Raw genomic sequence first — 25,974 nt, 5'->3', positions numbered from 1 at the left:
GTATAGCCACGCCTGCTCTCTTTTGGTTACCATTTGCATGGAATATCTTTTTCCATCTTTTTATGTTCAGCTTCCTTGTGTCTTTGGATCTAAAGTGAGGCTGTTGTAGACAGTACGTAGTTAAGTCATGTTTAAAAAAAAATCTGTTTTGCCAGTATGTCTTTTGATTGGAGAGCTTGATCCATTTATATTTAAAGTAATTACTGATAAGGAGAGACTTATATGCTGGTAGATTTTTTTTTTCTTTCCAACAGTATCTCACTATGTTGCACAGGCTTGAATGAGGGGCTGTTCACAGGCGTTATAGTGTATTGCAGCCTGAAACCCAAATACAGTGTGATAAACTAATAATTTTTTGGAATGCATTAGTCTTTTAAATTGTGTAGGAAACAAAATATGGCATTAATAAACCAAAATTACAAAAGCACTAGCTTTTAGTCTAATGATCGTTTAAAAATATTAGTTATTAAAAAATCTATCTTTGCTCCTATGGTTTTATCATTTATCAAATTTCTTTATGTATTTCAGTCTATTTCTGGTCTTTCTATTCAGTTCCATTGACCTATTTTTGTATTCATTAATACCATAGTTCCCTACTCTTAATTAGAAGGGCTTTATTATATGTTTTAATGTCTTATAGGGCTATTCCCCACCCCCATTCTCTAAGGGTTTTTTTTTCCTTCAGTATTTTTCTGGCTATTTTTCCATGTTTGTTTTTCGTATGAACTTGTTTAACTCCATAACAAATAAAGCATATTGGTATCTTTACTGAGACTACATTAAATCTATACATTTGCTTAGCAAAAAAGGTTTATGATGTTGAGTTACCTTGTCTAAGTAAAATGTACCCTCCATTTGAGTCTTCAGAAGAAGCATTTCCTCAGTTAGAATTGTTTATTCCTATTTGGTCTAATGTGTTGCTGTTGTAACTGAGATTTCCACTACCATTATGTCCTTTTTTTTTTTTCCCTGAGACGGAGTTTCAGTCAGTCGCCCAGGCTGGAGTGCAGTGACGCAATCTCGGCCCACTGCAACCTCCGCCTCCTGGGTTCAAGCAATTCTCCTGCCTTGGCCTCCTGAGTAGCTGGGATTACAGGCGCCTGCCACCACGCCCAGCTAATTTTTTGTATTTTTAGTAGAGACGGGGTTTTACCATGTTGGCCAGGGTGGTCTCAAACTCCTGACCTCAGGTGATCCACCCACCTCGGCCTCCCAAAGTGCTGGGATTACAGGCGTGAGTCACCGTGCCCAGCCCATTATGTCCTGTAACAGGTTATTGTTTTTATACATGAAGGCTATTGATTTCTCTATGTTAATTTCATTACTTGCCACCTTAGTGGGATTTTTTTGTTGTTTGAGTTAGTTTTACAATGAATTCTTTAAGGCATTGGCTCAACCTGGACTGATTTTTCCCCCAAGGGGAGCTTGTTAATGTCTAAAGACATTTTTGGTTGTCATAACTGGGTGGAGATGGTGCTGCTGGCATCTAGCATGTGAAAGCCAGAGGTGGTGCTAAACATCCTACGATGCATAGGACAGCCCTCCACAGCCAAGCATTATCTCGTCAAAATGCCAATAGTGCCATGGTTTGGGAAACTGTGTTTTCCAGGTTTACTATCGTATCATTTTCGAATAGAAATAGTTTTACTTCCTCTTTACCAATTTTTATGTCTAATTGAGTTTTGTTGTCTAACTACACTAACCAATTCCTATTATACTGTGTTGAACAGTGGTGGAAATAGTGACCATACTTGCATTGTTCCTATTCTTAGTGGAAATGCCTTTGGTATTTCTTCATTCAAGAAGGTACTGGCTTTAGAGCTAAAGTATGTGTAATTGGGCAGAAAATGTAAGTTGTTTTTTTCCTTTCCCTCATAGATTCTTAGTTGAGACACTCTCTCTATTAGTCCATTCTTGCACTGCTATAAAAAAAAAAAACCTCAGACTGGGTAATTTATGAAGAAAAGAGGTTTAATTGACTCACGGTTCTGCAGGCTGTACAGGTAGCATGGCTGGGGAATTCTCAGGAAACTTTCAATTATGGCAGAAGGTAAAGGGGAAGCAGGCTCGTCTTCACATGGCCAGAGCAGGAGAGAGAGAGGAGGGGGAAGTACTACACACTTTTAAACAGCCAGATCTCATGAGAACTCACTCACTGTCACAGAACAGCGAGGGGAAAATCTGCCCCCCGTGATCCAGTCACCTCCCATGAGGCAACTCCTCCAACACTGGCAATTACAATTAAACATGAGATTTAGGTGGGGACATAAATCCAAACCATGTCACTCTCCAAAACAAAAATCAGATTAACAAGAAAAAGACAGAAGTTTATTGACCCACGCTCTACCCATCACACAGGAGAAGCCTCAGTTTAAAAGTGTTTTTCTCTCAAAGAAGTGGCTTAGAAACCTTGCTTAAATAGTATTTTATTAAATTAAAATTTTATTTATTTATTTATTTGTTTTATTTATTTATTTATTTATGATAGAGTCTCACTCTGTCACCTAGGCTGGAGTGCAGTGGTGCGATCTCAGCTCACTGCAACCTCCGCCTCCCAGGCTCAAGCCATTCTCATGCCTCAGACACCCAGGTAGCTAGGATTACAGACGTGCACCACCATGTCCAGCTAATTTTGTTGTTGTTGTCGTTGTATATTTAGTAGAGACAGGGTTTCACCATGTTGCTCAGGCTGATCTCGAACTCCTGGCTTCAAGTGATCTGTGTGCTTTGGCCTTCCAAAGTGCTGTGATTACAGGTGTGAGCCACTGCGCCTGGCCTATTTTTTTTTTTTTTTTTGAGACATGCTGCCACTCTTGTTGTCCAGGCTGGGGTGTAGTGGCATGATTCCTCACTGTAACCTCAAACTCCTGGGCTCAAGAAATCCTCTCACCTTAGCCTCCTGAGTAGCTAGGACTACAGGCACACACCACCATGCCTGGCTAATTTTTTATTTTTTGTAGATGTGGGGTCTTGCTGTATTGGCTAGTCTTATACTCCTGGACTCAAGCAATCCTCTTACCTCAGTCTCCCAAGGCACTGGGATTATAGACACTTTTGATAAAAAGTATTTTCAGAGTTAATGTAGACTTACTTTTACTTGTGATACTTTTCTATTAACCTTAGGCTCTATTGCTAGTTCTCTTCTTTATTCTTCATGACATTTTTCTCAGTCTGCCTTTGCTCACTGCCTTTGCTCAAAGAGCCTTTAGGTGAAAGGTGTAGGGGAGGAGCATGAGAGGTCATGCCCTGAGATTTGGTGCTTTTTCTCTTTCTGCTTAGTATTATTTTGAAGTTTAGGCATCCTGTCTTCAAAACATGCTAGGGATGTGGTTTTCACACAGTGTTATTTTCCCCTTATGGTTTTTGCATTGTTTTTGGAGAAAATAATGGAAGAGAGAGATATAGGCATGTGCCATAGTCTTCAACTACACCTGTTGTCTTTAAAACACACAAATTTCATAGAAAAACCTCAACCAAACAAACTGATTTCATATTTTGGTTTGATGATTAAGATTTAAATTAATATTCCAGGAGCCTTTAGGTCTAGGAAATCCCAAGTGAATAATCAAATACAGTCAGCTATTCATATCTATGGGTTTTTTTTTTTGAGATGGAGTCTCGCTCTGTTGCCCAGGCCGGAGTACAGTGGCACGATCTTGGCTCCCTGCAACCTCCATCTCCTGAGTTCAAGTGATTCTCCTGCCTCAGCCTCCCGAGTAGCTGGGATTACAGGCATGCACCACCATGCCCGGCTAAATTTTTGTATTTTTAGTAGAGATGGGGTTTCACCATGTTGGTCAGGGTGGTCTTGAACTCCTGACCTGAGGTGATCCACCCGCCTTGGCCTCCCAAAGTGCTGGGATTACAGGTGTGAGCCACAGTGCCTGGCCTTTATCCATGGGTTCTTCATTCATGGATTCAACCAACCATGGATTAAAAATATTTGATGCTGGGCATGGTGGCTCACAACCGTAATTCCAGAACTTTGGGAGGCTAAGGTGGGAGTGTGGCTTGAGCTCAGGAGTTCGAGACTAGCTTAAGCAACATAGCAAGACCTCATCTCTACTAAAAATAAAAATTAGCTGGGTGTGGTGGTGTGCACCTGTAGTCCAAGCTACTTGGAGGCTGAGTCAGGAGAACTGCTTGAGCCTGGAAGAGAGAGGCTGCAGTGAGCTATGACCATGCCACTGCACTCCAGCCCAGGCAACAGAGCGATACCCTGTCTCAAAAAAAAAAAAAAAAAAAAAAAAAAAAAAAAAGAAAAAGAAAAAAGAAAAACAATACAATGAAAAGTTATACAAATTAAAAATACAATGTATAATAACTATTTACATAGTATTTACATTGTATTAAGTATTATAAGTTATCTAGGGATGGTTTAGAGTATATGACAGGATGTGCATAGTTTGAATGCAAATATTATACCATTTTACATAAGATACTTGAGCATCTGGGATTTTGGTGTCTATGAGGGTCCTGGAACCTATCCCTTGCAGATACTGAGGGATTACTGTATTGGTTAACTGGTTAACAGCACCCTATTGGATTAACCCTATAGTAAGAATTGTTTAAACAGAAACATTTAAAATGAATTTTTTTTTTTTTTGAGAAAGAGTCTTGCTCTGTCGCCCAGGCTGGAGTGCACTGGTTCAAGTGATTCTCCTGCCTCAGTCTCCCAAGTAGCTGGGATTACAGGCACACGCCACCATGGCTGGCTAATTTTTGTATTTTTAGTAGAGACAGGGTTTCACCATGTTGGCTAGGCTGGTGTCGAGCTCCTGACCTCAGGTGATCTGCCTGCCTCGGCCTCCCAAAGTGCTGGGATTACAGGTGTGAGCCACCGCGCCTGGCCTAAAATGAAATTTTATGTTATATACTAAGATTCTGTCACTGCTGATGTTGCTACAAGGTATACAAAAGTGAGGATAAAATGTTTGAACTCTAAAACAGGGTTTGAAGTTGAAATGTATCTTAGCTTTAGATAAAAAATGAACTTACTAAAAATACAAAAATTAGCTGGGCATGGTGGTGGGCACCTGTAATCCCAGCTGCTCGGGAGGCTGAGGGGTGAGAATCGCTTGAACTGGGAGGTGGAGGTTGCAGTGAGTGAAGATTGCACCACTGCACGCCAGCCTGGGGGACAGAGGGGAACTCTGTCTCAAAAAAAAAAAGAACCTAAAACCAAAGATGTTTGAGAGAGGTGGAGAGTAAAAAATGGTTTTCCACAAATGCTTTCTTCCAGACTATTCCTCTGTCCTTTTGCTTCTACCCACCCTGACCTTTTCCTTGTGCAAGTCAATACTTTCTTGGCTGTAATTTCCTTTGGAGCAGTGTTTAAACTTTCCTTATTGATAGCTCATTTTTTCATCCTGTAGTTTTTTAATGGCTCTTAGGTACATTAAAAAGTATTTATTAGGTCCAGAGTGGTGGCTCACACGTATAATCCCAGCACTTTGGGAGGCTGAGGTAGGCAGATCACTTGAGCTCAGCAGTTCAAGACCACCCTGGGCAACATAGTGAAACCCCAGCGCTTCAAAAAATGGCCAGGTGTGTGGCATGTGCCTGTAGTCCCAGCTACTCAGAGGCTGAAGTGGGAACATTGCTTGAGCCCAGGAGGTGGAGGCTGCAGTGAGCCATCATTGCACCACTGCACTCCAGCTTGGGCAACAGAGCGAGACACTGTCTCCAAAAAAAAAAAAGTATGTATTAACTATTAAAGCTCTATAGCTGCTTAATTTCCGAGACTTGAATTGAAAATCAAATTGGAGATGATATTTTATGGAAATTTTACATATTGAAACCTTATTTATGATCTGAACACAGTAATACATTATAGAGGTTTTAGACATCATTGTTTCTGTAATTACCTGAATGGTTGGTTTTTGCTTTAAATAAGTGTATCTTTGGTTATTTTTTCTTTTTCTTTTCCATATTTTGTTTTTCTGTGCAGTTATTTGGAAGGGCAGATTTTCACCCTTTACTACTACTCCTTCACCAGACGTTAAGTTTCAGGTTTTATTGTTGCAGTAAAAAGGCTGTATGGTGTTTTAAGAAGGTGAACCATGGAGGTTCTTGGTGGATAAAGGACTGTTTCAGAGAGTATCAGAAGGTGAAGTACTGTGGAATGTTGACTTGCTTTTTGATAGCATCTTTCCTTAACAGAACATGTGCAAAGCTTCTGTCTCAAATCTAACATTTCTGTGAGATGATACTTGTTTCTACAATTATCATTTTATACTGTAGAGACTTGTGTAACTTAAATTAACTTTACATTCTCATCCAGATCATTTAAAATAGCTTTCTCTGCTATTGGAAGATACTCACTTCTCAGAACAGGCTTAGCTGAAGTGTGAGCTTTTCTCATTTATTGTGTCACTAATGTCACTTTAAGCTATGAAATGTATCTTTTCTGGACATGAACATTAATCTCTACTGTATTTTGGCAGTCATTCTAGTGTCTTCAATGAAGAACTTGAAATATTCATTTCATCTAAAAAAGCTATAGAGATGTTTAAAAAATGATTTGGCATAATTAAAATCTAATATAGTGTTATGTTTTGAGCAGTCTCTTAGTTGTACAGTACACATTGTATTTCTAGTAGCTTATCCCATTCCTCGAATAATTTCATGTATGTATTATCATCTAGCAATAAAATGTTAGAGGGCTCTAAGATAATGCATTCAGGCCAGGCGAGGTGGCTCACACCTGTAATCATGCCTTGGGAGGCCAAGGCAGGCGGATCACCTGAGGTCAGGAGTTCAAGACCAGCCTGGCCAACGTGGTGAAACCCCATCTCTACTAAAAATACAAAAATTAGCCAGGTGTGGTGGTACACAGTTGTAGTCCCAGCTACTTGGGAGACTGAGGCAGGAGAATCGCTTGAACCTGCGAGGCGGAAGTTGCAGTGAGGTAAGATGGCACCACTGCACTCCAGCCTGGGCAACAGAGGAAGACTCTGTCTCAAAAAAAAAAAAAAAATGCATTCAGCCAAACTATTTTGTGAAGAATAGTTAGCGCTTTCCTACCCTAAGTAAATCTTCCTTGAAGCCTGTGTTGAGCCCTTTCCACTTCCCAACCTAATGTAATTGAATCCCTGTTAATATGTTCTTGTAGCCCTTGCTTTTTTTTTTTTCTGCCTTGTATTATGGCTATTTTTGTTTTTTCTTTTTTGTTAACAGGCAGGGTCTCGCTACATTGCCCAGCCTGGACTGCAGTGCTGTTCACAGGCCCAGTCCCACTACTGGTCAGCATGGGAGTTTTGCCCTGCTCTGTTTCTAACCTGGCCTGGTTCACCCCTCCTTAGGCAACCTGTTGGTGTTACCATATTGATATTGAACTTATTGTGGACACTCGATGGTCATGTAGCACACTATAGCCCAGAACTCCTGGGCTCAGATGATCCTCCTGCCTCAGCTTCCTGAGTAGCTGGGACTACAGGCACGTGCCACAATGCCCAGTGGTTCTTTTTTTTTTTTTCTTTTTGAGACAAGGTCTTGCTCTATCACCTAGGCTGGTGTGCAGTGGCATGATCATGGCTCGCTCACTGTAGCTTTGACCTCCTGGGCACAAGTGATCTTCCCACCTCAGACTCCTGACTAGTGGAGAATACAGGCTTGTGCCACCATGCCCAAGTAATTTTTTTAAATTTAATTTAAAAAAACTAAATTTTTTGTAGAGACAAAATTTTGCCATATTGTCCAGGTTGGTCTTGAACCTGACAAGGTTCAAGATTGCTTGAGCTCAAGCAATTCACCCACCTTGGCCTCCCAAAATGCTGGGATTTCAGGCATGAGCCATTGCTCCCAGCCACATTATGGTTATTTGAATAGTTGTTTTATCTTCATTACTAAATTATAAGGTGTTAGTGGGCAAAGACTATGTCTTGTTCATCTTTGTGCCTCTTGCTGTGTCCTCGCAAAATACTTTGCTCAATAAATAATGGTCTGAATGAAATAATGACAATTGGACATTTTAGATTATGATTTGCTTAAATGAATGAGACTAATATAGGATACTGTCTCATTAAAAACCACTCAGGGCTGGGCATGGTGGCTCACACCTGTAATCTCAGCACTTTGGGAGGCTGAGGCAGGCGGGTCATCTGACGTCAGTAGTTCAAGACCAGCCTGACCAACATGGTGAAATCCCATCTCTACTGAAAGTACAAAATTACCCAGGCGTGGTGGCACATGCCTGTAATCCCAGCTACTAGGGAGGCTGAGGCAGGAGAATCACTTGAACCTGCGAGGCAGAGGTTGCAGTGAGCTGAGATCGCGCCATTGCTCTCCAGCCTGGGTAACAAGAGTGAAAACTCCATCTGAAAAACAAAAACCAAAAAACAAAAACACTCAGGATGACCTTGTTTCTCCAAAATGTACAAAGTACCTTTATATTTTATTTTTCTGAAATGAACTCTTAGAACCGGAAAAGGACTTAGAAAGTCTTTTTCTAAGACAAAATAAAAAGATGCACCAGTGCCCTGCATCTTCCAGAATATAGTCTCAGTGAAGAAGGCTTTTACTGGTCAATGGGTGGCTGGTAGTAGAACTAGAATGATAAGCTAAGTTTTTTGTATTTACTCTAGTGTAATTGAGCAGTAACTCTTGTTAGTTCTGTTGGTAGTAACTTCAAATGCATTAATTGACAGAATCTTGCTCTGTCACCCAGGCTGGAGTGCAGTGGTGTGATCTCGGCTCACTGCAACCTCCGCCTTCCAAGTTCAAGCGATTCTCCTGCCTCAGCCCCCTGAGTAGCTGGGATTACCGGCAGGCACCACCATGCCCAGCTAATTTTTGTACTTTAGTAGAGACAGGGTTTCACCATGTTGGCCAGACTGGTCTCAAACTTCTGACCGCAAGTGATCTGCCTGCCTTGGTCTTTCAAAGTGCTGGGATTACAGGTGTGAGCCATTGTGCCTGGCCTCATTAAGTCTTAAGTACAGGCATAACAGATGCTAACTTTTTTCACTTTTCTCCTAGGTTCATGGCAGCTATTGTTATCATAGATGGCAAATGTTTTGTGATAATATACGCCCTTTGCAAAAAAGCAGCATTGCACATATCAGTGAAATAAATGCATTTGTTTATGTTTGCACTATTGCCTAGTGTGTATTTAATAAGTTGTTCTAGGTTGCAGTTTTAATAAAATAGATTAAGAAAAAGTGCATCCATCTGTGTTGTGGAGCACTAAGGTAATTATGTCACTACTCCTCAGTTGAATTGGGCATACTGTAATTTTTAGTGTGGAGTTTGGCATCTTGTTTGCTATTATAATTCATTCAGATTTTCTGTTGTCTTTTTTTTTCTGTTTTCAAAGGTAAATGTGGCAGAATAATAATTATGTTTTCCAGTAATTTGTGAAGATGAAACTTCTGGAATATTTTTGAGAACCTTGTTGCTGTTTAGATTAAATCATTGTTTTCCATAAGGAAATGAATGGATAATTTATTCAAGTATTTTGAAAGTATAATCAGCCATTAGAAAGCAAAAGCTTGGCCGGGCACAGTGGTTCACGCCTGTAATCCCAGCACTTTGGGAGGCTGAGGTGGGTGGATCACCTGAGGTCAGGAGTTCAAGACCAACCTGGCCAACATGGTGAAACCCCATCTCTACAAAAAATACAAAAGTTAGCCAGGTGTGGTGGCGCATGCCTGTAGTCCCAGCTACTCAGGAGGCTGAGGCAGGAGAATCACTTGAACCCAGGAGGTGGAGGTTGTGGTGAGCCGAGATCGTGCCTTTGCACTCCAGCCTGGGTGACGATGTGAGACTCTGTCTCAAAAAATAAATAAATAAATAAATAAATAAATAAATAAATTAGCAAAAGCTTGGATGAAAATCTTTCCAGTCAGTAGTGGTACAGCTGAGATTGAATTGGAAAAGTATTGAAATGGTTTAAGTTGAGAATGTTTTAACCTTTTTTGGGTGAGTAGAGTGGGGTGGGGTTGTTTAATAAAAATAACATTCCACTAAAAAATAACATTGGATGGAATAGTGGGTATTAATTACATCATACCTAGACATATTATTTTACATTGAAAACAATGTCCCACTTTTTACAATGAAGAAAAGATGATGCCTCAGGGCTGGGAATAGACTGGAATTAAGTAAAATAAATATAACTTAATATTCCAGTAGCTCTCACAACAACAGTGATAAACTCTTGAAAAATAAAGATTATAAAATTCTCTTACTAAAGCAAATATACAAATTAATTTAGATGGCATTTTTAAAATCTATCATATAAATGAAAAAGATTGATGACACAGGTTGATTATCTTTTATTTGAAATGCTTGGGACCAGAAACATTTAGTTTTTTTTTTTTTTGATTTTTGAATATTTGGATATACATAATGAGATGTCTTGGGGATAGGACCCAAGTCTAAACACAAAATTCATTTATGTTTCATATGCACCTTATACATATAGCCTGCAGGTAATTTTATACCATATTTTTAATAATTTTTTTGCATGAGACAAAGTTTAAATACACTGAGCCATCAGAAGCATAGGTGTCACCTTGTTATCATGAGATTGCATCCACCTATGTGGACATTCTGTGGTTGTTTGGCATAACCATTGTTGCTGACTCTGAATTTATATGCTACCAATTAGCAATCATCTTATGCCTATTCACACATATGTACTTAATGGTAAAAAAAACATACTATTAATAAAATGAAAAAAATGTGTCAGGTATGAAATTTTCTGCTTGTAACACCATGGCAGCACTCAAAAAGTTTTGGATTTTAGGGCATTTCAGATTTGTGGATTAGGGTTGCTTAACTTGTATCTAATACAGGAACAGGAGTTCACTGATACACTGGTGGAAAGGGTAAATTGTAATGTTGGTATTGAAGGAGATTAGTGCTCTTTAAGAGGTCAAAGGGCGCTGCCTTACCTCTCCCACCAAGTGAGGAAGCCATGAGAAGCCTGTGTCTATGCGGAACAGGCCCTTACTAGACACAGAATCTGCTGGTGCCTTGATCTTGGACTCCTCGGCCTCCAGAACTATAAGCAATAATTTTTTGTTGTTTATGAATTACCCAGTATAAGGTGTATTGTTACAGCAGCCAGAACAGACTAAGACAATGTACAATATTATTTATATGTAAATACATAGAAAAATTTCAGGAAAGATGTTTACTAAACTGCTTTCTGAGGTTACTTCTAGGGAGAGTGATGGTATTTTAGGTATAGGTGTGCCTCATGGCAGGTTTGGTTCCAGACCACTGCCATAAAGCTAATGTCGCAAAATAGCAAGTCATATGAATTTTTTGGTTTCCCAGTGCATATAAAAGTTATGTTTATACTATAGTGTAGTCTATGAAGTGTGCAGTAACATTATATCTAAAAAATAGGCTGGGCGCGGTGACTCACACCTGTAATCCCAGCACTTTGGGAGGCCAAGGCGGACGGATCACAAGGTCAGGAGTTCAAGACCAGCCTGGCCAATATGGTGAAACCCCGTCTCCACTAAAAATGCAAAAATTAGCCGAGTGTGGTGGCAGGTGCCTGTAGTCCCAGCTACTCGGGAGACTGAGGCAGGAGAGTCGCTTGAACCTGGGAGGTGGAGGTTGTAGTGAGCCAAGATTGCACCACTGTACTCCAGCCTGGGTGACAAAGCGAGACTCTGTCTCAAAACAACAACAACAACAGCAAAAAAAATGTGTACATGCCTTAATTAAAAATACTTTATTGGGCCAGCCATGGTGGCTCACACCTGTAATCTCAGTACTTTGGGAAGCTGAGGCAGGCAGATCAACTGAGGTCAGGAATTTGAGGCCAGCCTGGCCAACATGGTGAAACCCCGCCTCTACTAAAAATACAAAAAAAAAAAAAAAAAAAAGCCAGGCATGGTGGCACATGCCTGTAATCCCTGCTACTCTGGAGGCTGAGGCAGCAGAATCACTTGAACCCCAGAGGCAGAGTTTGCTGTGAGCCAAGATCATGCCACTGCACTCCAACTTGGGCGATAGAGTGAGACTCCATCTCAAAAAAAAAATCTTTATTGCTAAAAAATGGTAACAATCATCTGAGCCTTTAGCAAGTGACAATCCTTTTGCTGATAGAGGGTCTTGCCTCCATGTTGATGGCTGCTGACTAATCAGGGGTAGTGGTTGCTGAAGACTGGGGTGGCTGTGGCAATTTCTTAAAAAAAGACAACAATGACGTTTGCAGCATCAATAGACTTTTTCTTTCACAAAAGATTTCTCTGTAACATAGGACGCCGATTGATAGTGTTTTACCCAGGTAATTTCTTTCAAAATTTTTTCAAAACTTGAGTCAGTTCTCCCAAACCCTGCTGCTGCCTTATCAACAAAGTTTATGGAATATTGTAAATCCTTTATGGTCATTTCAGCAATGTTCACAGCATCTTCACTGGGAGTAGGTTTCATCTCAAGAAACCACTTTATTTGTTCATCCAGAAGAACAAAGTTCATCCATGTTGATGGCTGCTGTATGAACATGGATGAACTCTTCATCCATTCAAGTTTTGCCATGAGATCATAGCAATCCAGTCACATTTTCAGGCTCTACTTAAAAAAAATTTTTTTTAATTGAAATTTACAAAAACAATTTTTTTGACGCTAGCAGGACTGAAACTTGCAACTTTTGAATTAGAATTCCAGTGTGCTATTCAGGCTCCACTTCTAATTCTAGTTCTCTTGCTGTTTCCTCCACATATGCAATGACTTCTTCTACTGATCAGATGAGATTGGGTGCTTTCAGGGTGGTATGGCCGTATACTTTTTTTTTTTTTTTTTTTGAGACGGAGTTTAGCTCTTGTCGCCCAGGCTGGAGTGCAATGATGCAATCTCAGCTCATCACAACCTCCGCCTCCCGGGTTCAAGCAATTCTCCTGCCTCAGCCTTCCGAGTAGCTGGGATTACAGGCATGTGCCACCATGCCTGGCTAATTTTGTATTTTTAGTAGAGACGGAGTTTCTCCATGTTGGTCAGGCTGGTCTCGAACTTCCGACCTCAGGTGATCTGCCCGCCTCGGCCTCCCAAAGTGCTGGGATTACAGACATGAGCCACCATGCCCAGGCTTCAATATGTAGTCTTTTATCCCTCACTCCCCTCCCACCTGTCCCCCCAGAGCCCCCAGAGTCCATTATATCATTATTATGCCTTTGTGCCCTCATAGCTTAGCTCCCACTTATTAGTGAGAACATACAATATTTGGTTTTCCATTCCAGAGATACTTCACTTAGAAGAATGGCCTCCAGCTCCATCCAAGTTGCTGCAAAAGCCATTATTTCATTTTGTTTTATGGCTAAGTAATATTCCATGGTGTATATACGCCACATTTTCTTTATCCACTTGTTGGTTGATGGGCATTTAGGTCAGTTCCATATTTTTTTTGCAATTGCAAATTGTGAGATATAGCATAATTCTTATGGATCCTAAGGATTTTCAGAATGATGAATGAGCGTTGCCTTCAACTTAAAGTCACTAGGTACATTAGCCCCTAACAAGAGAGTCAGCCTGTCCTTTGAAGCTTTGAAGTCAGGCATTGACTTCTCTCTAGCTGTGAAAGTCCTAGATGGCATCTTCTTCCTAGTAAGGCTGTTTTGTCTACACTGAAAATCTCTTGTTTAGTGTAGCCACCTTCATCAAATGATCTTAGCTAGATCTGGATAACTTGCTGCTTCACCTTGCACCTTTTATGTTATGAGGACAACTTCTTTCCTTATACCTCATAAACCTGTGCTAGCTTCAAACTTTTCTTCTGCAGCTTCCTCACTGCTCAGCTTTCATATAATTGAAGAGAGTTAAGGTCTTTCTCTGGATTAGGCCTTGGCTTAAGGGAATGTTGTGGCTGATTTGATCTTCTGTCTAGACCACTAAAATCTGCCTCACATCAGCAGTAAGCCTGATTCACTCTTTTATTCTTATGTTCATTGGAGTAGCACTTTTAATTTTTTTCAAGAACTTTTCCTCTGCATTTGCAGCTTGGCTAACTTTTGGCCTATCTTGGCCTTTGGCTTTTGACATGCCTTCCTCATAAGCTTAATCATTCCTAGCTTTTTTTTTTTTTTTTTTTTGGTGTTTTTTTTGAGACGGAGTTTCACTTGTGTTGCCCAGGCTGGAGTGCAGTGGCACGATCTCAGCTCACTGCAACCTCTGCCTCCCAAGTTCAAGAGATTCTCCTGTTTCAGCCTCCCGAATAGCTGGGATTACAGGCTCCCACCACCATGCCCAGCTAATTTTTGTATTTTTAGTAGAGATGGGGTTTTGCCATGTTGGTCAGGCTGATCTGGAACTCCTGACTTCAGGTGATCCACCCGCCTCAGCCTCCCAAAGTGCTGGGATTACAGGCGTGAGCCACCGCGCCCGGCCCACTTCTAGCTTTTGATTGGAAGTGAGATGTGTGAAATTTGTCCTTTCACTTGAACGTTCATTTAGAGGCCCTTGTAAGGTTGGTTGTTAACTGGTCTAATTTTAATATTACTGTGTCTCAGGGAATGAGAAGGCTTGAGGAAAGGGAGAGAGACGGGGAAATGACGGGTGAGTGAAGCAGAACACACACAACAGTTACCAATTACGTTTGCCATCTTTGGGCGTGGTTTTTGGTGCCTCAGAACAATTAAAATAGTAACACCAAAGGTCACTGATCCTAGATCATGATAACAAATATAGTAATAATGAAAAAGTTGGAAATATTGCAAGAATTACCAAGATGTGACACAGAAACACAAAGTATGTGTATGCTGTTGGGAAAATGGCACCAATGGACTTGTTTGAAACAGGGTTGCCACAAACCTTCAATTTGTGAAAAATGCAATCTCCATGAAGTGTATCATAAAGTGAGGCACAATAGAATGAGGTATGCCTTTATTTGAAGAAGACTTACTCTTTTTTTGTGCTTCTGTGTAACATTTTAGACAATGAAAATTTATTTTTATATTATTTGTACAATTAAAGCTATTAAAAATGTAAAAAAATACAAATATTTGTGAAAGTTACAGATATTAGGATGAATCACTTTTGTTAGATCCAAACAAAATAGGGCTAGGAAGGCCACAGACAGAGGAGACTGCTGCTTACATGTGTGAGATGAGTGTTTCCAAAAAGTTGGGCATGGTGGCTCACACCTGTAATCCCATGGACTTGGAATGCTGAGGCAGGATGATTGCTTGAGACAAGGAGTTCAAAACTAGCCTTAGCAATACAGCAAGACCCCATCTCCGTAAAAATTGAGAGAGAGAGAAAAGAGAGAACCATTTTCAGGAACTTTCTAAAAATCCCACAAGAAACTCTTTGACATCATCCAGGCATCTCCTATTTTGAGAAGGTTTATTACTAGACATTCTTTACAACTAGTAATAAACCTAGTCCTTTTTTTGAGCGCACTTGTCCAGTGCTCTCAAAAGAACACTTGCCCAGTAATGGCATCTCCACCAGTGAACTAACAACAGCAATGGCTTTGGGCCTCTGGAACAAGTGAACTCTGTTTCTAAGCAGCTTAAGTGAATCTCTGCCTTTTTCCTAATAAAGCTTCCCTTTATCCTTTCCTCACTGGATACGCTGGTGACTTGCCATCCCATGCATTCTAGATTATAATTCTCATTTCTCATTCCCGAATAAATTCAACATATTTGGGGATAATTTTCCTTAGTATCTTTTTTTTAGACTGACATACTCTTCTTGCTTGTGCCACACAAAAACCTGCATAATGTCCAATAAATCATTATTATTATCTCATTATTTCCCCATCTTTATTTTTTATTTTATTTTATTTTTTTGAGATGGAGTTTCACTCTTGCTGCCCAGGCTGGAGTGCAATGGTGCAATCTCAGCTCACTGCAACCTCCACCTCCTGGGTTCAAGCGATTCTCCTGCCTCAGCCTCCCGAGTAGCTGGGATTACAGGCATGTGCTACCATGTTTGTATTTTTAGTAGAGATGGGATTTCACCATGTTGGTCAGGCTGGTCTTGAACTCCTGAATTCAGGTGATCCACCTACCTCAGCCTCCCAAAGTACTTGAGATTACAGGCGTGAGCCACCACGCCCGGCTGACATTTTATTTAACTGAGTTCTCACTTTAATTGGTGGCCAGATTTGGGTAGATCTCAGATATGTTTCTTGGCCACAGAGTTAGCAGGTGCTGCTTTCAACAACAGTGTCGGGTAATAGTTGGTTAATAGTACAGGAGAGGTTTATTTAGGCCAGTGCAAGGATTGGAAAAGCCAAGCAGTCCTTCTCTAAATGTGCAGTTGTCAGGGGTCAGAAATATAAGGGGGTAAATCAAATATAAAAAGGCAAGCAGAAATTTTAAGTCAGGATAAGGATATGGTCTGGAATTGTAATAGTTTGCTAATTTGTGTAAGAATGTGCCAGTACTCAAAATAAAAGGATATGAGCTTGATTTACATAAAGTTTATCTCACTAGGGAAGCTTGCCATAATGTGCCTTGATTGTTGAGACATTATTGGGCCTGAGCTCAGTGGTGGGGCTGGTAAGTGACAGTTCCTGGCTGAGGGGAATGCAACAACTGCCTTCTGGGCCTGCCTTTATTTTTACTTAAATGAAAAAGTTTAAATAAAATCCCTAGGGGAGCATTAAATTTTATTTGCCTAATTTAAATTTTATTTATAAATAAAAAATTAACCATGTGATTATATATTTTACAAAGTTTAATTGGCATGTGCATATTACCTTATATTCTTCCTTTAAACTTAAATGAAAATGCTAATATGAAATACTGTACATTTGTTTGCATGGATAAATACATAAATTTTGTTTCAAATGAAATAGCATATCATAAAAATCTCTCTGTATGTTATCTTATTTCCAACTCCCACCAGCACCACTACTATTACTTTTTGTGAGTGTGTTGTTACTTAATAAGTACATATGCGTTCTTATTTTCTCCTCTTTTTATGTGAAAGGTGGCATACTGTATGTGGTATTCCATATGTTGCCTTAGTTTTTTTTTTTTTTTGTAGTGATGGGGGTCTCATTATGTTTCCCAGGCTGGTCTCAAACTCCTGGACTCAAGTGACCCTCCCATATTGGCCTTCCAAACTGCTGGGATTACAGGCATGAGCTACTGCGGCAGGCCTATTGCTTTTAAAAAGATAACACTATGAACTTTTTTCATGTTTTTACATAAAGTTTTCTCATTCTCTTTATTGCTATGTGGTATTGCTTTATATAGATTTATCATACTTTAACCAATCTCTCTTGGTGAACATTGGGGTAGTTCTTAGTGTTTTGCTATTATAAACTATGATATAATAATTATGCACCACATACATGTGCATAATTTCACAAGTGTGCAAGTACATCACTAGGGTATATTATTAGAAGTGGAATTTCTAGGCCAGTATATGCAGATTATATGAGTAATTTTAATGCAAATTACCAAATTGCCCTCCATAAATTGTACAGATTTGCATGTTCATCAGTAGTGCCATTCTGCAACATTGTCAACAAATGTGTTTTCAAACTTTTTGATTTTTGCCCGTTTGATGGGTGAAAAGAAGTATCTGAGTATAGGTTTAATTTGCATTATTTTATTATGAGTGAGATTAAGTATCTTTTCACAGTTTTCAGAGCCATTTTTATTTCTTTTCCAACTGTCTTTTTATATCTTTACCCAACTTTCTGTTGGTTTGTGAAGTAATATTTTAATAATATTTAATTATTATCATTTTTAATATTTACATTCCATTCCATTATGTTATTATAGCATCATTTATTTTTCTGTAGTTGGGCATTTGATCTACTTTTAGAGTGTGGCTGTTATATTTTTTCTGCTGAGAACAGTTATTAAACAGGTTTTTCTCATTAAGTTTATTTGGGAGTCAAAAATGCAAGGATCTGTTATAGGTTTTTGTACTAATTAGCTATGAGGAAATCACATAACTTATCTGGGTCTGAGTTGGTGAAACTCAGAACTTTCAAAGTTTAAAATCCCCTAGAGCCATAGCATATAGAAATGGATTGCCCAAACTAATAAATCTTGAATACTTTATATGATCTTAGTCTTTTCTCCTAAATGAAATTAATTAAATTTTGTTATAGTGTTTTCTACCAAAGATATGAGAGTGCTAAAGAGATAAAAGGAACCCTAAGCTCACCTACGCAATTCTTTCATTTTACCAGTGAGTGAGCTTTTTTCCCAAGGAGGAGGGATGAGCTTCTTTAGTATATACAGCTAGCTGTTGAGTAGTACAGTTGAGACCAGATCTTGGATCATTGGATTTCTGCCATACTACTTAGTGTTTGTTTTTTTTTTTTTTTTTTTACCATAGTACTTAGTGTTGTTGTTATTGTTTTAATTTATTTCTCCTTTTTATCTTCCATATCTCCTGTGCAATTAGATATTAATATGTGTTTGATACCGATGTCTTTATCATTATTTTTTTTTTAGAGGTGGGGTTTTACCATGTTGCCCATGTTGGACTTAAACTCCTGGGCTCAAGCTATCCTCCCACCTCAGCCTCTTTAAGTAGCTGACGTGTGCCACCATGCCCAACTACATTTTGTTTTTCTTTGGAAATTTTTTGTTTGATTCTGTTTTTTATTTCTACACTTATAATCTAGGCACTCATCACCCAATACCTAGGTTATTAATGCCTTCTGGCTGTACTCATCACTTTCCTGTCAGCTCTCTCTGCCTTTGCTTCTTTGCAGTTTATTCCATGCACTGCTAATAGATAAACTGATAATGCTTTAACCCATGTTTTTACCATGATCTCTTCCTATTAAAGAACTTGAGTGGCTTCCTATTTTACATATGCTCTAAATTCTTGGTCTGGCATTCAAAGGTCCTTCTCAAGTGATTGTGGCTTACTTAGTTGATCATATGTCTAGCTGTTCTCTACATCTGATCAGATGTTGTAAATTTATCTTCCAGGCTTATATACCCCTTGCCTGTTAGAACTTTTGGTTTTTAGAGGTAGGGTCTTACTCTGTCAACCAAGCTGGAGTGCAGTGGTACAATCTCGGCTCACTGCAACCTCCGCCTCCTCGGTTCAAGTGATTCTTTTCCCTCAGCCTCCTGAATAGCTGGAATAACAGGCGCCTGCCACCACACCCAGCTAATTTTTGTATTTTTAGTAGAGACAGGGTTTCACCATGTTGGCCAGGCTGGTCTCGAACTCCTGACCTCAAGTGATTTGCCCGCTGTGGCCTCCCAAAGTGCTGGGATTACAGGTGTGAGCCACTGCACTCATCCTGTTCCAACTTTTGAATTGGCTGTTATTTATTTTAAACATTGAAAACTTCCAAGTGTCTGTTCTTTCTGTTGTCAGTGATGAATAATGTTTCCTCCAGATATGCATGTTTTAGTTTAGTGCTCATTTTTGCTGTAGCGAAGAGCAGTGCTATTTATGTGAGTGTACATGTGGATTTGAGAAATGTTAATTTTGAAATGAACCAAAAAAAAAAAAATCAGAAGTTGCCAGACAGGAAGAAAATATAATGGACAGCCTCCTGGGTGCTGGATTTTGCTAGAGTATGTGCAATAAAATGAGATGATTTCTGGGATTGGGGAAGGATATAAGAATTGTGTTATTAAAGCTTAGGTCATGGAAAATAGGAGAAAAGATTAACAGTTTTTCCATTTTGTCTATATGAGGGCAAGATTTAGGTCCAGTTTCAAAATTGGACCTAGATTGGATGAAGGGAGCTAGGAGCAAAGTTTACATAAGAGATTATAGGTATAGGTCCCAGGGAAGAGTTAATAGTAACCAGCTCATTGATTTTAGGAGATGCCTAAGTAGTCTAACCTGACTTGAATCCAAATAATAGAAGACAGTTTTCTAAGTAAATTAGGAACTTAGAGTATACCTAAATGTTAGGAGCAAGTACCTGTATAGTTTGTACACAGACATGTGAAAGTAAAATGGTTAAGTATTTTAAGCACTAATAATGTAACAAGTCCTGTGCTAGACTATGTGTTTACAACTTGAAAAAAAATAATAATTTGGGCCTTGAGGCAAGGGGAGAAAAAATTACGTATGCCATAGGAAGATATGTACAAAGTGCAAGGTAGTTTAAATTAGGAATCAGTGGGCTGGGCATGGTGGCTCACACCTGTAATCCCAGCACTTTGGGAGGCCAAGGCGGGCAGATCACTTGAGGTCAGGAGTTCGAGACCAGCCTGGCCAATATGGTAAGACCCCGTCTTTACTAAAAATATAAAATTAGCTGGGCATGGTAGCACACTTCTGTAATCCCAGCAACTTGGGAGGCTGACGCAGGAGAATTGGTTGAACCCAGGAGGTAGAGGTTGCAGTGAGCCAAGATCATGCCACTGTACTCCAGCCTTGGCGACAGAGCAAGACTCCATCTCAAAACACACACACACAAATTTAGGAATCAGTGAACTGTGCTTTGAGAAAAATCAAAGGGGGCATGGATTCTTTGTATAATTTGAATGAATTACCTCTACAAAAAAGTGGAACCGTAAAGAAATGCCTCTTCTTCCATCAGCCCATCTGGTGTATTAAAACAGTGAGGTACTATACTGAGCCCTGAAGGTCATAATCTAGAGGGAAAAAAATCATTTACATTAATTCTCTGGATGGAGGTGCCCGAAATGATCTTATGGTTTTGGGGGTGTCTCAACATTTCTCTGACTTAATCAAAATTTTACACCATTCTGAGGCTTAAGACTAAGCAAAAGCTTTTGCTGACTAACCCATTCTCAACTTTATCTTTTTTATTTGTAGTTTTCTGTCATTTCTATCATAATATTTCTATACTTCAAGATATAATTTTAGGCCGGGTGCGGTGGCTCACGCCTGTAATCTCAGCACTTTGGGAAGCCGAGGCAGGTAGATCACCTGAGGTCAGGAGTTTGGGACCAGCCTGACCAACATGATGAAACCCCATCTGTATTAAAAATGCAAAAATTAGCCAGGCATCATGGTATGCGCCTGTAGTCCCAGCTACTCAAGAGGCTGAGACAGGAGAATTGCTTGAATCCGAGAGGCAGAGGTTGCAGTGAACTGAGATCATGCCACCACACTCCAGCTTGGGCAACAGAGTGAGACTCCATCTCAAAAAAAAAAAAAAAAAAAAAAATATATATATATATATATGCATATATATGATTTTAGAAATGTATTGTTTTAAAAGTGTTTTGTATTTATCTTGTTTAATTAGAATGTAGATAGTTTTTGGCTTTCTGGGTCTCACATAGGGATGTATATACAGTATGAATTTAATAAATTTTTGTTGAATAAGAACTTCCCAGCCAGGCACGGTGGCTCATGCCTGTAATCCCGGCACTTTGGGAGGCCGAGGCGGATGGATCACTTGAGGTCAAGAGTTCGAGACCAGCCTGGCCAACATGGTGAAACCCTGTCTCTACTAAAAAACAAAAATTAGCCAGGTGTGGTGTCGTGTGCCTGTAATCCCAGCTACCCAGGAGGCTGAGACAGGAGAATCGCTTGAACCCGGGAGGTGGAGGTTGCAGTGAGCCGAGATTGCGCCACTGTACTCCAGCCTGGGTGATAGGGCAAGACTCAGTCTCAAAAAAAAAAAAAAAAAAAAAGAATAAGAACTTCCCAGTAATTATCTTGGATGCTGAATTAGTTGGCTTTTGATGGGGCAACAAACAACACCCAAATCTTTGCGGCTTACAGTTACACACATTTATTTCTCACCAGCATTCTACAGGTCAGCTGTGCTCAGCTGGCTCAGCTGGGCTTGACAGTGGTTTATTCCAGGCTGAAGTCTGTTCATTATGGATGCCAGTTTGAAGGATCAGTGTCTCTTTGGGACATGGTCTTCCCTCGATGGAGTGCAGGAACACAAGAGAACTAACAGCAGCACCTCCTAAAAGCACTTCATGGAACTGGTCCACATTCCATTGGTTAGAGCAAGACATATGGCAAGACATACGCCAAAAACTTAAAGAGAAGGAAATTTATGACCTGGCATTCATATGCAGAAGGGGAAGAAAAAAGTAGAAAAGTAATTTTGCCTAAGGGATGGGGGATGGAAGAGTAAGTATTTATTGAACAGTAATATGCACTAATACAGATGTTTCAGATTTAAAACAAAACATTAAAAGAATTTTTTTTTAAGTGAAGTTTGAACTATAGAGAATCTGGTAGGGAGGAGGGCTTCCAAGGACCTGGGTGTGAAAAAGATTTAATAAAAACTTCAAAGCAGTGTCAGCATTATAAGGTAGGGGGCAGCAAAGTCTCCCCTCCTAGGTTGAAGTCTCCCTACCTAACTCCGAGACATTGAAGTATGGAGTTAGTCCTCCCTAGGTTCAAATTCTAGATCTATCACTTCCTACCTTTGTACTCTTGAGCAAGTTATATTTTAGATCTGTAAAATATGGGTACCAGTTATCTTTTTTCATTTCAGCTCTAAACACATCTTTCATTGTCCCGTTTGTGATACTGGAAGTTTTTCCCTTGCCAGTTACTGTTAAACTTTGTCAGTAGAGAGACTAGAAGGACCCTGGAGGAGGGGTGTTTCTTGCTGAGTCTAGTGTGCCCTTTGTGGCTTGCTTCTATAGCATGCAGGAACTAGTGGGACACTCAATGGCACCCAACTCCTAAGGAGTTTTAGCAGCAACTCTCATATGCAATTTCCTAGTGAAACTGCCTCCCCATGGGTGGCTTCCCCTGGCATCGCAAAGGTCAGCTTCCCAACAAATTCCGCTGGCATGAGTTGTCCAGTAGATGACTTGTTCTGGCATCACAGAGAGTGGCTTTCTAGTGCATTTTGCTGGCATGGCACCTTAGTAAGTTTCTCTGACATACATAGCTGTGCCCTCTCCACACAGTCTGATCTCTGCCCTGTGAGTGAGAGTAGACCTTTTATAGACTGGTCTTTTCTTGGTGCTCTGTGTCAGATCTAGAATAGTAACTGCTCCCTATATCTGCTATTTCTTTAACTTCTGAGTAGTAAATTTCCTGTTGTAACTAATAATTTTTTATTTTTTATTTATTTTATTCATTTTTTTGAGACAGCATCTTGCTCTGTTGACCATAGTTCACTGTCACCTCAACATCCTGGGCTTAAGTAGTGCTCTCACCTCAGCCCCCTGAATAGCTGGGACTACAAGTGCATGTCACCATGCTTGGCTGATTTTTTTTTGGTAGAGATGGGGTCCTACTATGTTGTCCAGGCCGTTCTTCAACTCCTGGGCTCAAATGATCCTCTCTCTTTGGCCTCCAAAAGTGCTAAGATTACAGGCATGAGCCACATACCTGGCCTTAATAATGTTTTATATTAAAAGTTTCATACTCAAATTATCATGTGGTTTCTGTCTTCTAATTGTACTTTGACTAATATGTCAGGTTTATAAGTAGTACTTTGCTCATAAGATTATTCTGAGGATTAAATGGGATAATATAAGCAAATTGTTTAGAATAGTGCCTGTCATAGAGCAATTACTTTAGTGTTTATTAGAAATGTTGGTAGGATCATCATCATCGTCATCATAACTACCACTAGCTAAGAGTGACATTTCTACTTATTGTCCACAGGATGTTTCGTCTGAACTCACTTTCTGCTTTGGCAGAACTGGCTGTGGGTTCTCGATGGTACCATGGAGGATCACAGCCCATCCAGATCCGGCGAAGACTAATGATGGTGGCTTTCCTGGGAGCATCTGCAGTAACTGCAAGTACTGGTCTTTTGTGGAAGAGGTGAGTGTTATCCAACCATCTTGTTCTTGCGTATACTTTTATTCTTCCAGTCATCTCTGTTGTCAGAAAGGAGTTGATTTCTGGCTTAACTCTGTATCAGAATTTCTTGCTCGGATCATTTGGTATTGTTAATATTCGTCTATGAAATAAGATGTTTCAAAGAATTCAACATGCCAAGGCAATACTTAGGAAACACTGTGCTTCAAGGTCTGCCTGTCTCCTCTGCTGAACATTTTAAATAATGGGATAGGGATAGCAATAGCAGCTTTAGAAAATGAAGGCTTTCTGGCCAGGCGCGGTGGCTTACACCTGTAATCCCAGCACTTTGGGAGCCCAAGGTGGTCGGATCACTTGAAGTCAGGAGTTCGAGACCAGCTTGGCCAACATGGCAAAAACCCATCTCTACAAAAATACAAAAAATAGCCAGACACAGGGCGTGAGCCTATAGTCCCTGCTACTTGGGAGGCTGAGGCAGGAGAATTGTTTGAACCTGAGAGGCAGGTGGAGGTTGCAGTGAGCCAAGATTGTGCCACTGTACTCCAGCCTGGGTGACAGAGAAAAACTGTCTCCAAAAAAAAAAAAAAAAATGAATGCTTTCTGAGACTTCACAATTTGGTGACCCTGTGAAATTAACAAAGGAACCTTGGTACTTTAGTGTCCCTGATAATTTTTTTCACTAGTTATGGAAACTTCCTTGGAAAGAAGAGAAAATGTAGTGAGCCACAGTCTTCTCTTTCTTAAAATACATAGTTACTGTTTTTCTGACTCTGTCACTCTCTGTTTTTTATTTTTGTTTGTTTGTTTTTTTGAGATGGAGTCTTGCTCTGTCGCCCAGGCTGGAGTGTAGTGGCATGATCTCAGCTTACTGCAACCTCTGCCTCTGGGTTCAAGCAATTCTCAAGTAGCTGGGATTACAGGTGTGCACCACCATGCCCGGCTGGGATTACAGGTGTGCACCACCATGCCTGGCTAATTTTTTTTTTTATTATACTTTAAGTTTTAGGGTACATGTGCACAACGTGCAGGTTAGTTACATATGTATACATGTGCCATGTTGGTGTGCTGCACCTAGTAACTCATCATTTAACATTAGGTATATCTCCTAATGCTATCCCTCCCCCCTCCCCCCACCCCACAACAGGCCCCGGCGTGTGATGTTCCCCTTCCTGTGTCCATGTGTTCTCATTGTTTAATTCCCACCTGTGAGTGAGAACATGCAGTGTTTGGTTTTTTGTCCTTGCGATAGTTTGCTGAGAATGATGGTTTCCAGCTTCATCCATGTCCCTACAAAAGACATGAACTCATCATGTTTTATGGCTGCATAGTATTCCATGGTGTATATGTGCCACATTTTCTTAATCCAGTCTGTCATTGTTGGACATTTGGGTTGGTTCCAAGTCTTTGCTATTGTGAATAGTGCCGCAATAAACTTACGTGTGCGTGTGTCTTTATAGCAGCATGACGTATGATCCTTTGGGTAATTTTTTTTTTTTTTTTTTTGTATTTTTAGTAGAGATAGGGTTTCACCATGTTGGTCAGGCTGGTCTCGAACTCCTGGGGTCAAGTGACTTGCCCACCTCAGCCTCCTAAAGTGTTGGGATTACAGGCATGAGCCACCATGCCCAGCCTCTAGAGCTATCTTAGCCCTATTAATATAGCATGATCTTTCTGGGATGTTACTAAATGCCTTGGGTGTTCAGCTTGATTGTTTCCTGCTTGTGAGCTCTGGAAATTGACTGGCCTGTGGCTCCTTGGCAACTACTTTGTGTAGTTTCATCCTAAGAATGCACTGCTGAGTGTTGACTCAATACTCGAGAGTGTTCTGTGTACATTTTTGGAGCTCTTTCTCTGTGTGACTTTTTCCTTTTGAGTCCTCTGCCTCACCAATTCCAGGCACCTCAGGTTTTCCAAACTTTGATCTCTGTCACTTTAATTTAGCAAGATCACTGTATTTGGCTTGGGATCCTCTTTGTGGTCTAGAAAATGTTTCCAGACAGAAATTCTGGGCAATTATAGGCCTCCATTTTTCTTTTCTTTTCTTTTTTTTTTTTTTTTTTCTTTTTGAGATGGAGTCTCACTCTGTCACCCGGGCTGGAGTACATTGGTACAATCTCGGCTCACTGCAACCTCTGCCTCCTGGGTTCAAGACCTTCTCCTGTCTCAGCTTCTCAAGTAGCTGGGACCAGGCAAGCACCACCACACCCGGCTAACTTTTGTATTTTTAGTAGAGATGGTTTTTTGCCATGTTGGCCAGGCAGGTCTCGAACTCCTGACCTCAAGTGATCCACCCACCTCGGCCTCCCGAAGTGCTGGGATTACAGGTGTGAGCCACCACGCCTGGCC

General features: G+C 40.2%; 1 protein-coding gene across 2 annotated transcripts in view; it reads left to right on the top strand.

The window, feature by feature from the left end:
• MICU1 (mitochondrial calcium uptake 1) overlaps positions 1–25,974 on the top strand; it is a 258,934-nt gene that overhangs the window by 36,203 nt on the left and 196,757 nt on the right. For both annotated transcript variants that reach the window (XM_009458672.5, XM_054659695.2), the window contains exon 2: positions 23,470–23,631. In XM_009458672.5, the coding sequence (XP_009456947.1) occupies positions 23,471–23,631 (161 nt within the window). In that variant the 5' untranslated portion in view covers position 23,470. The remainder of the gene's footprint in view (positions 1–23,469; positions 23,632–25,974) is intronic.

This window comes from Pan troglodytes, chromosome 8, assembly GCF_028858775.2.
Source record: "Pan troglodytes isolate AG18354 chromosome 8, NHGRI_mPanTro3-v2.0_pri, whole genome shotgun sequence".
NCBI classification, from domain to species: Eukaryota; Metazoa; Chordata; class Mammalia; order Primates; family Hominidae; genus Pan; species Pan troglodytes.
This window is presented reverse-complemented; position numbering and strand designations above follow the sequence as displayed.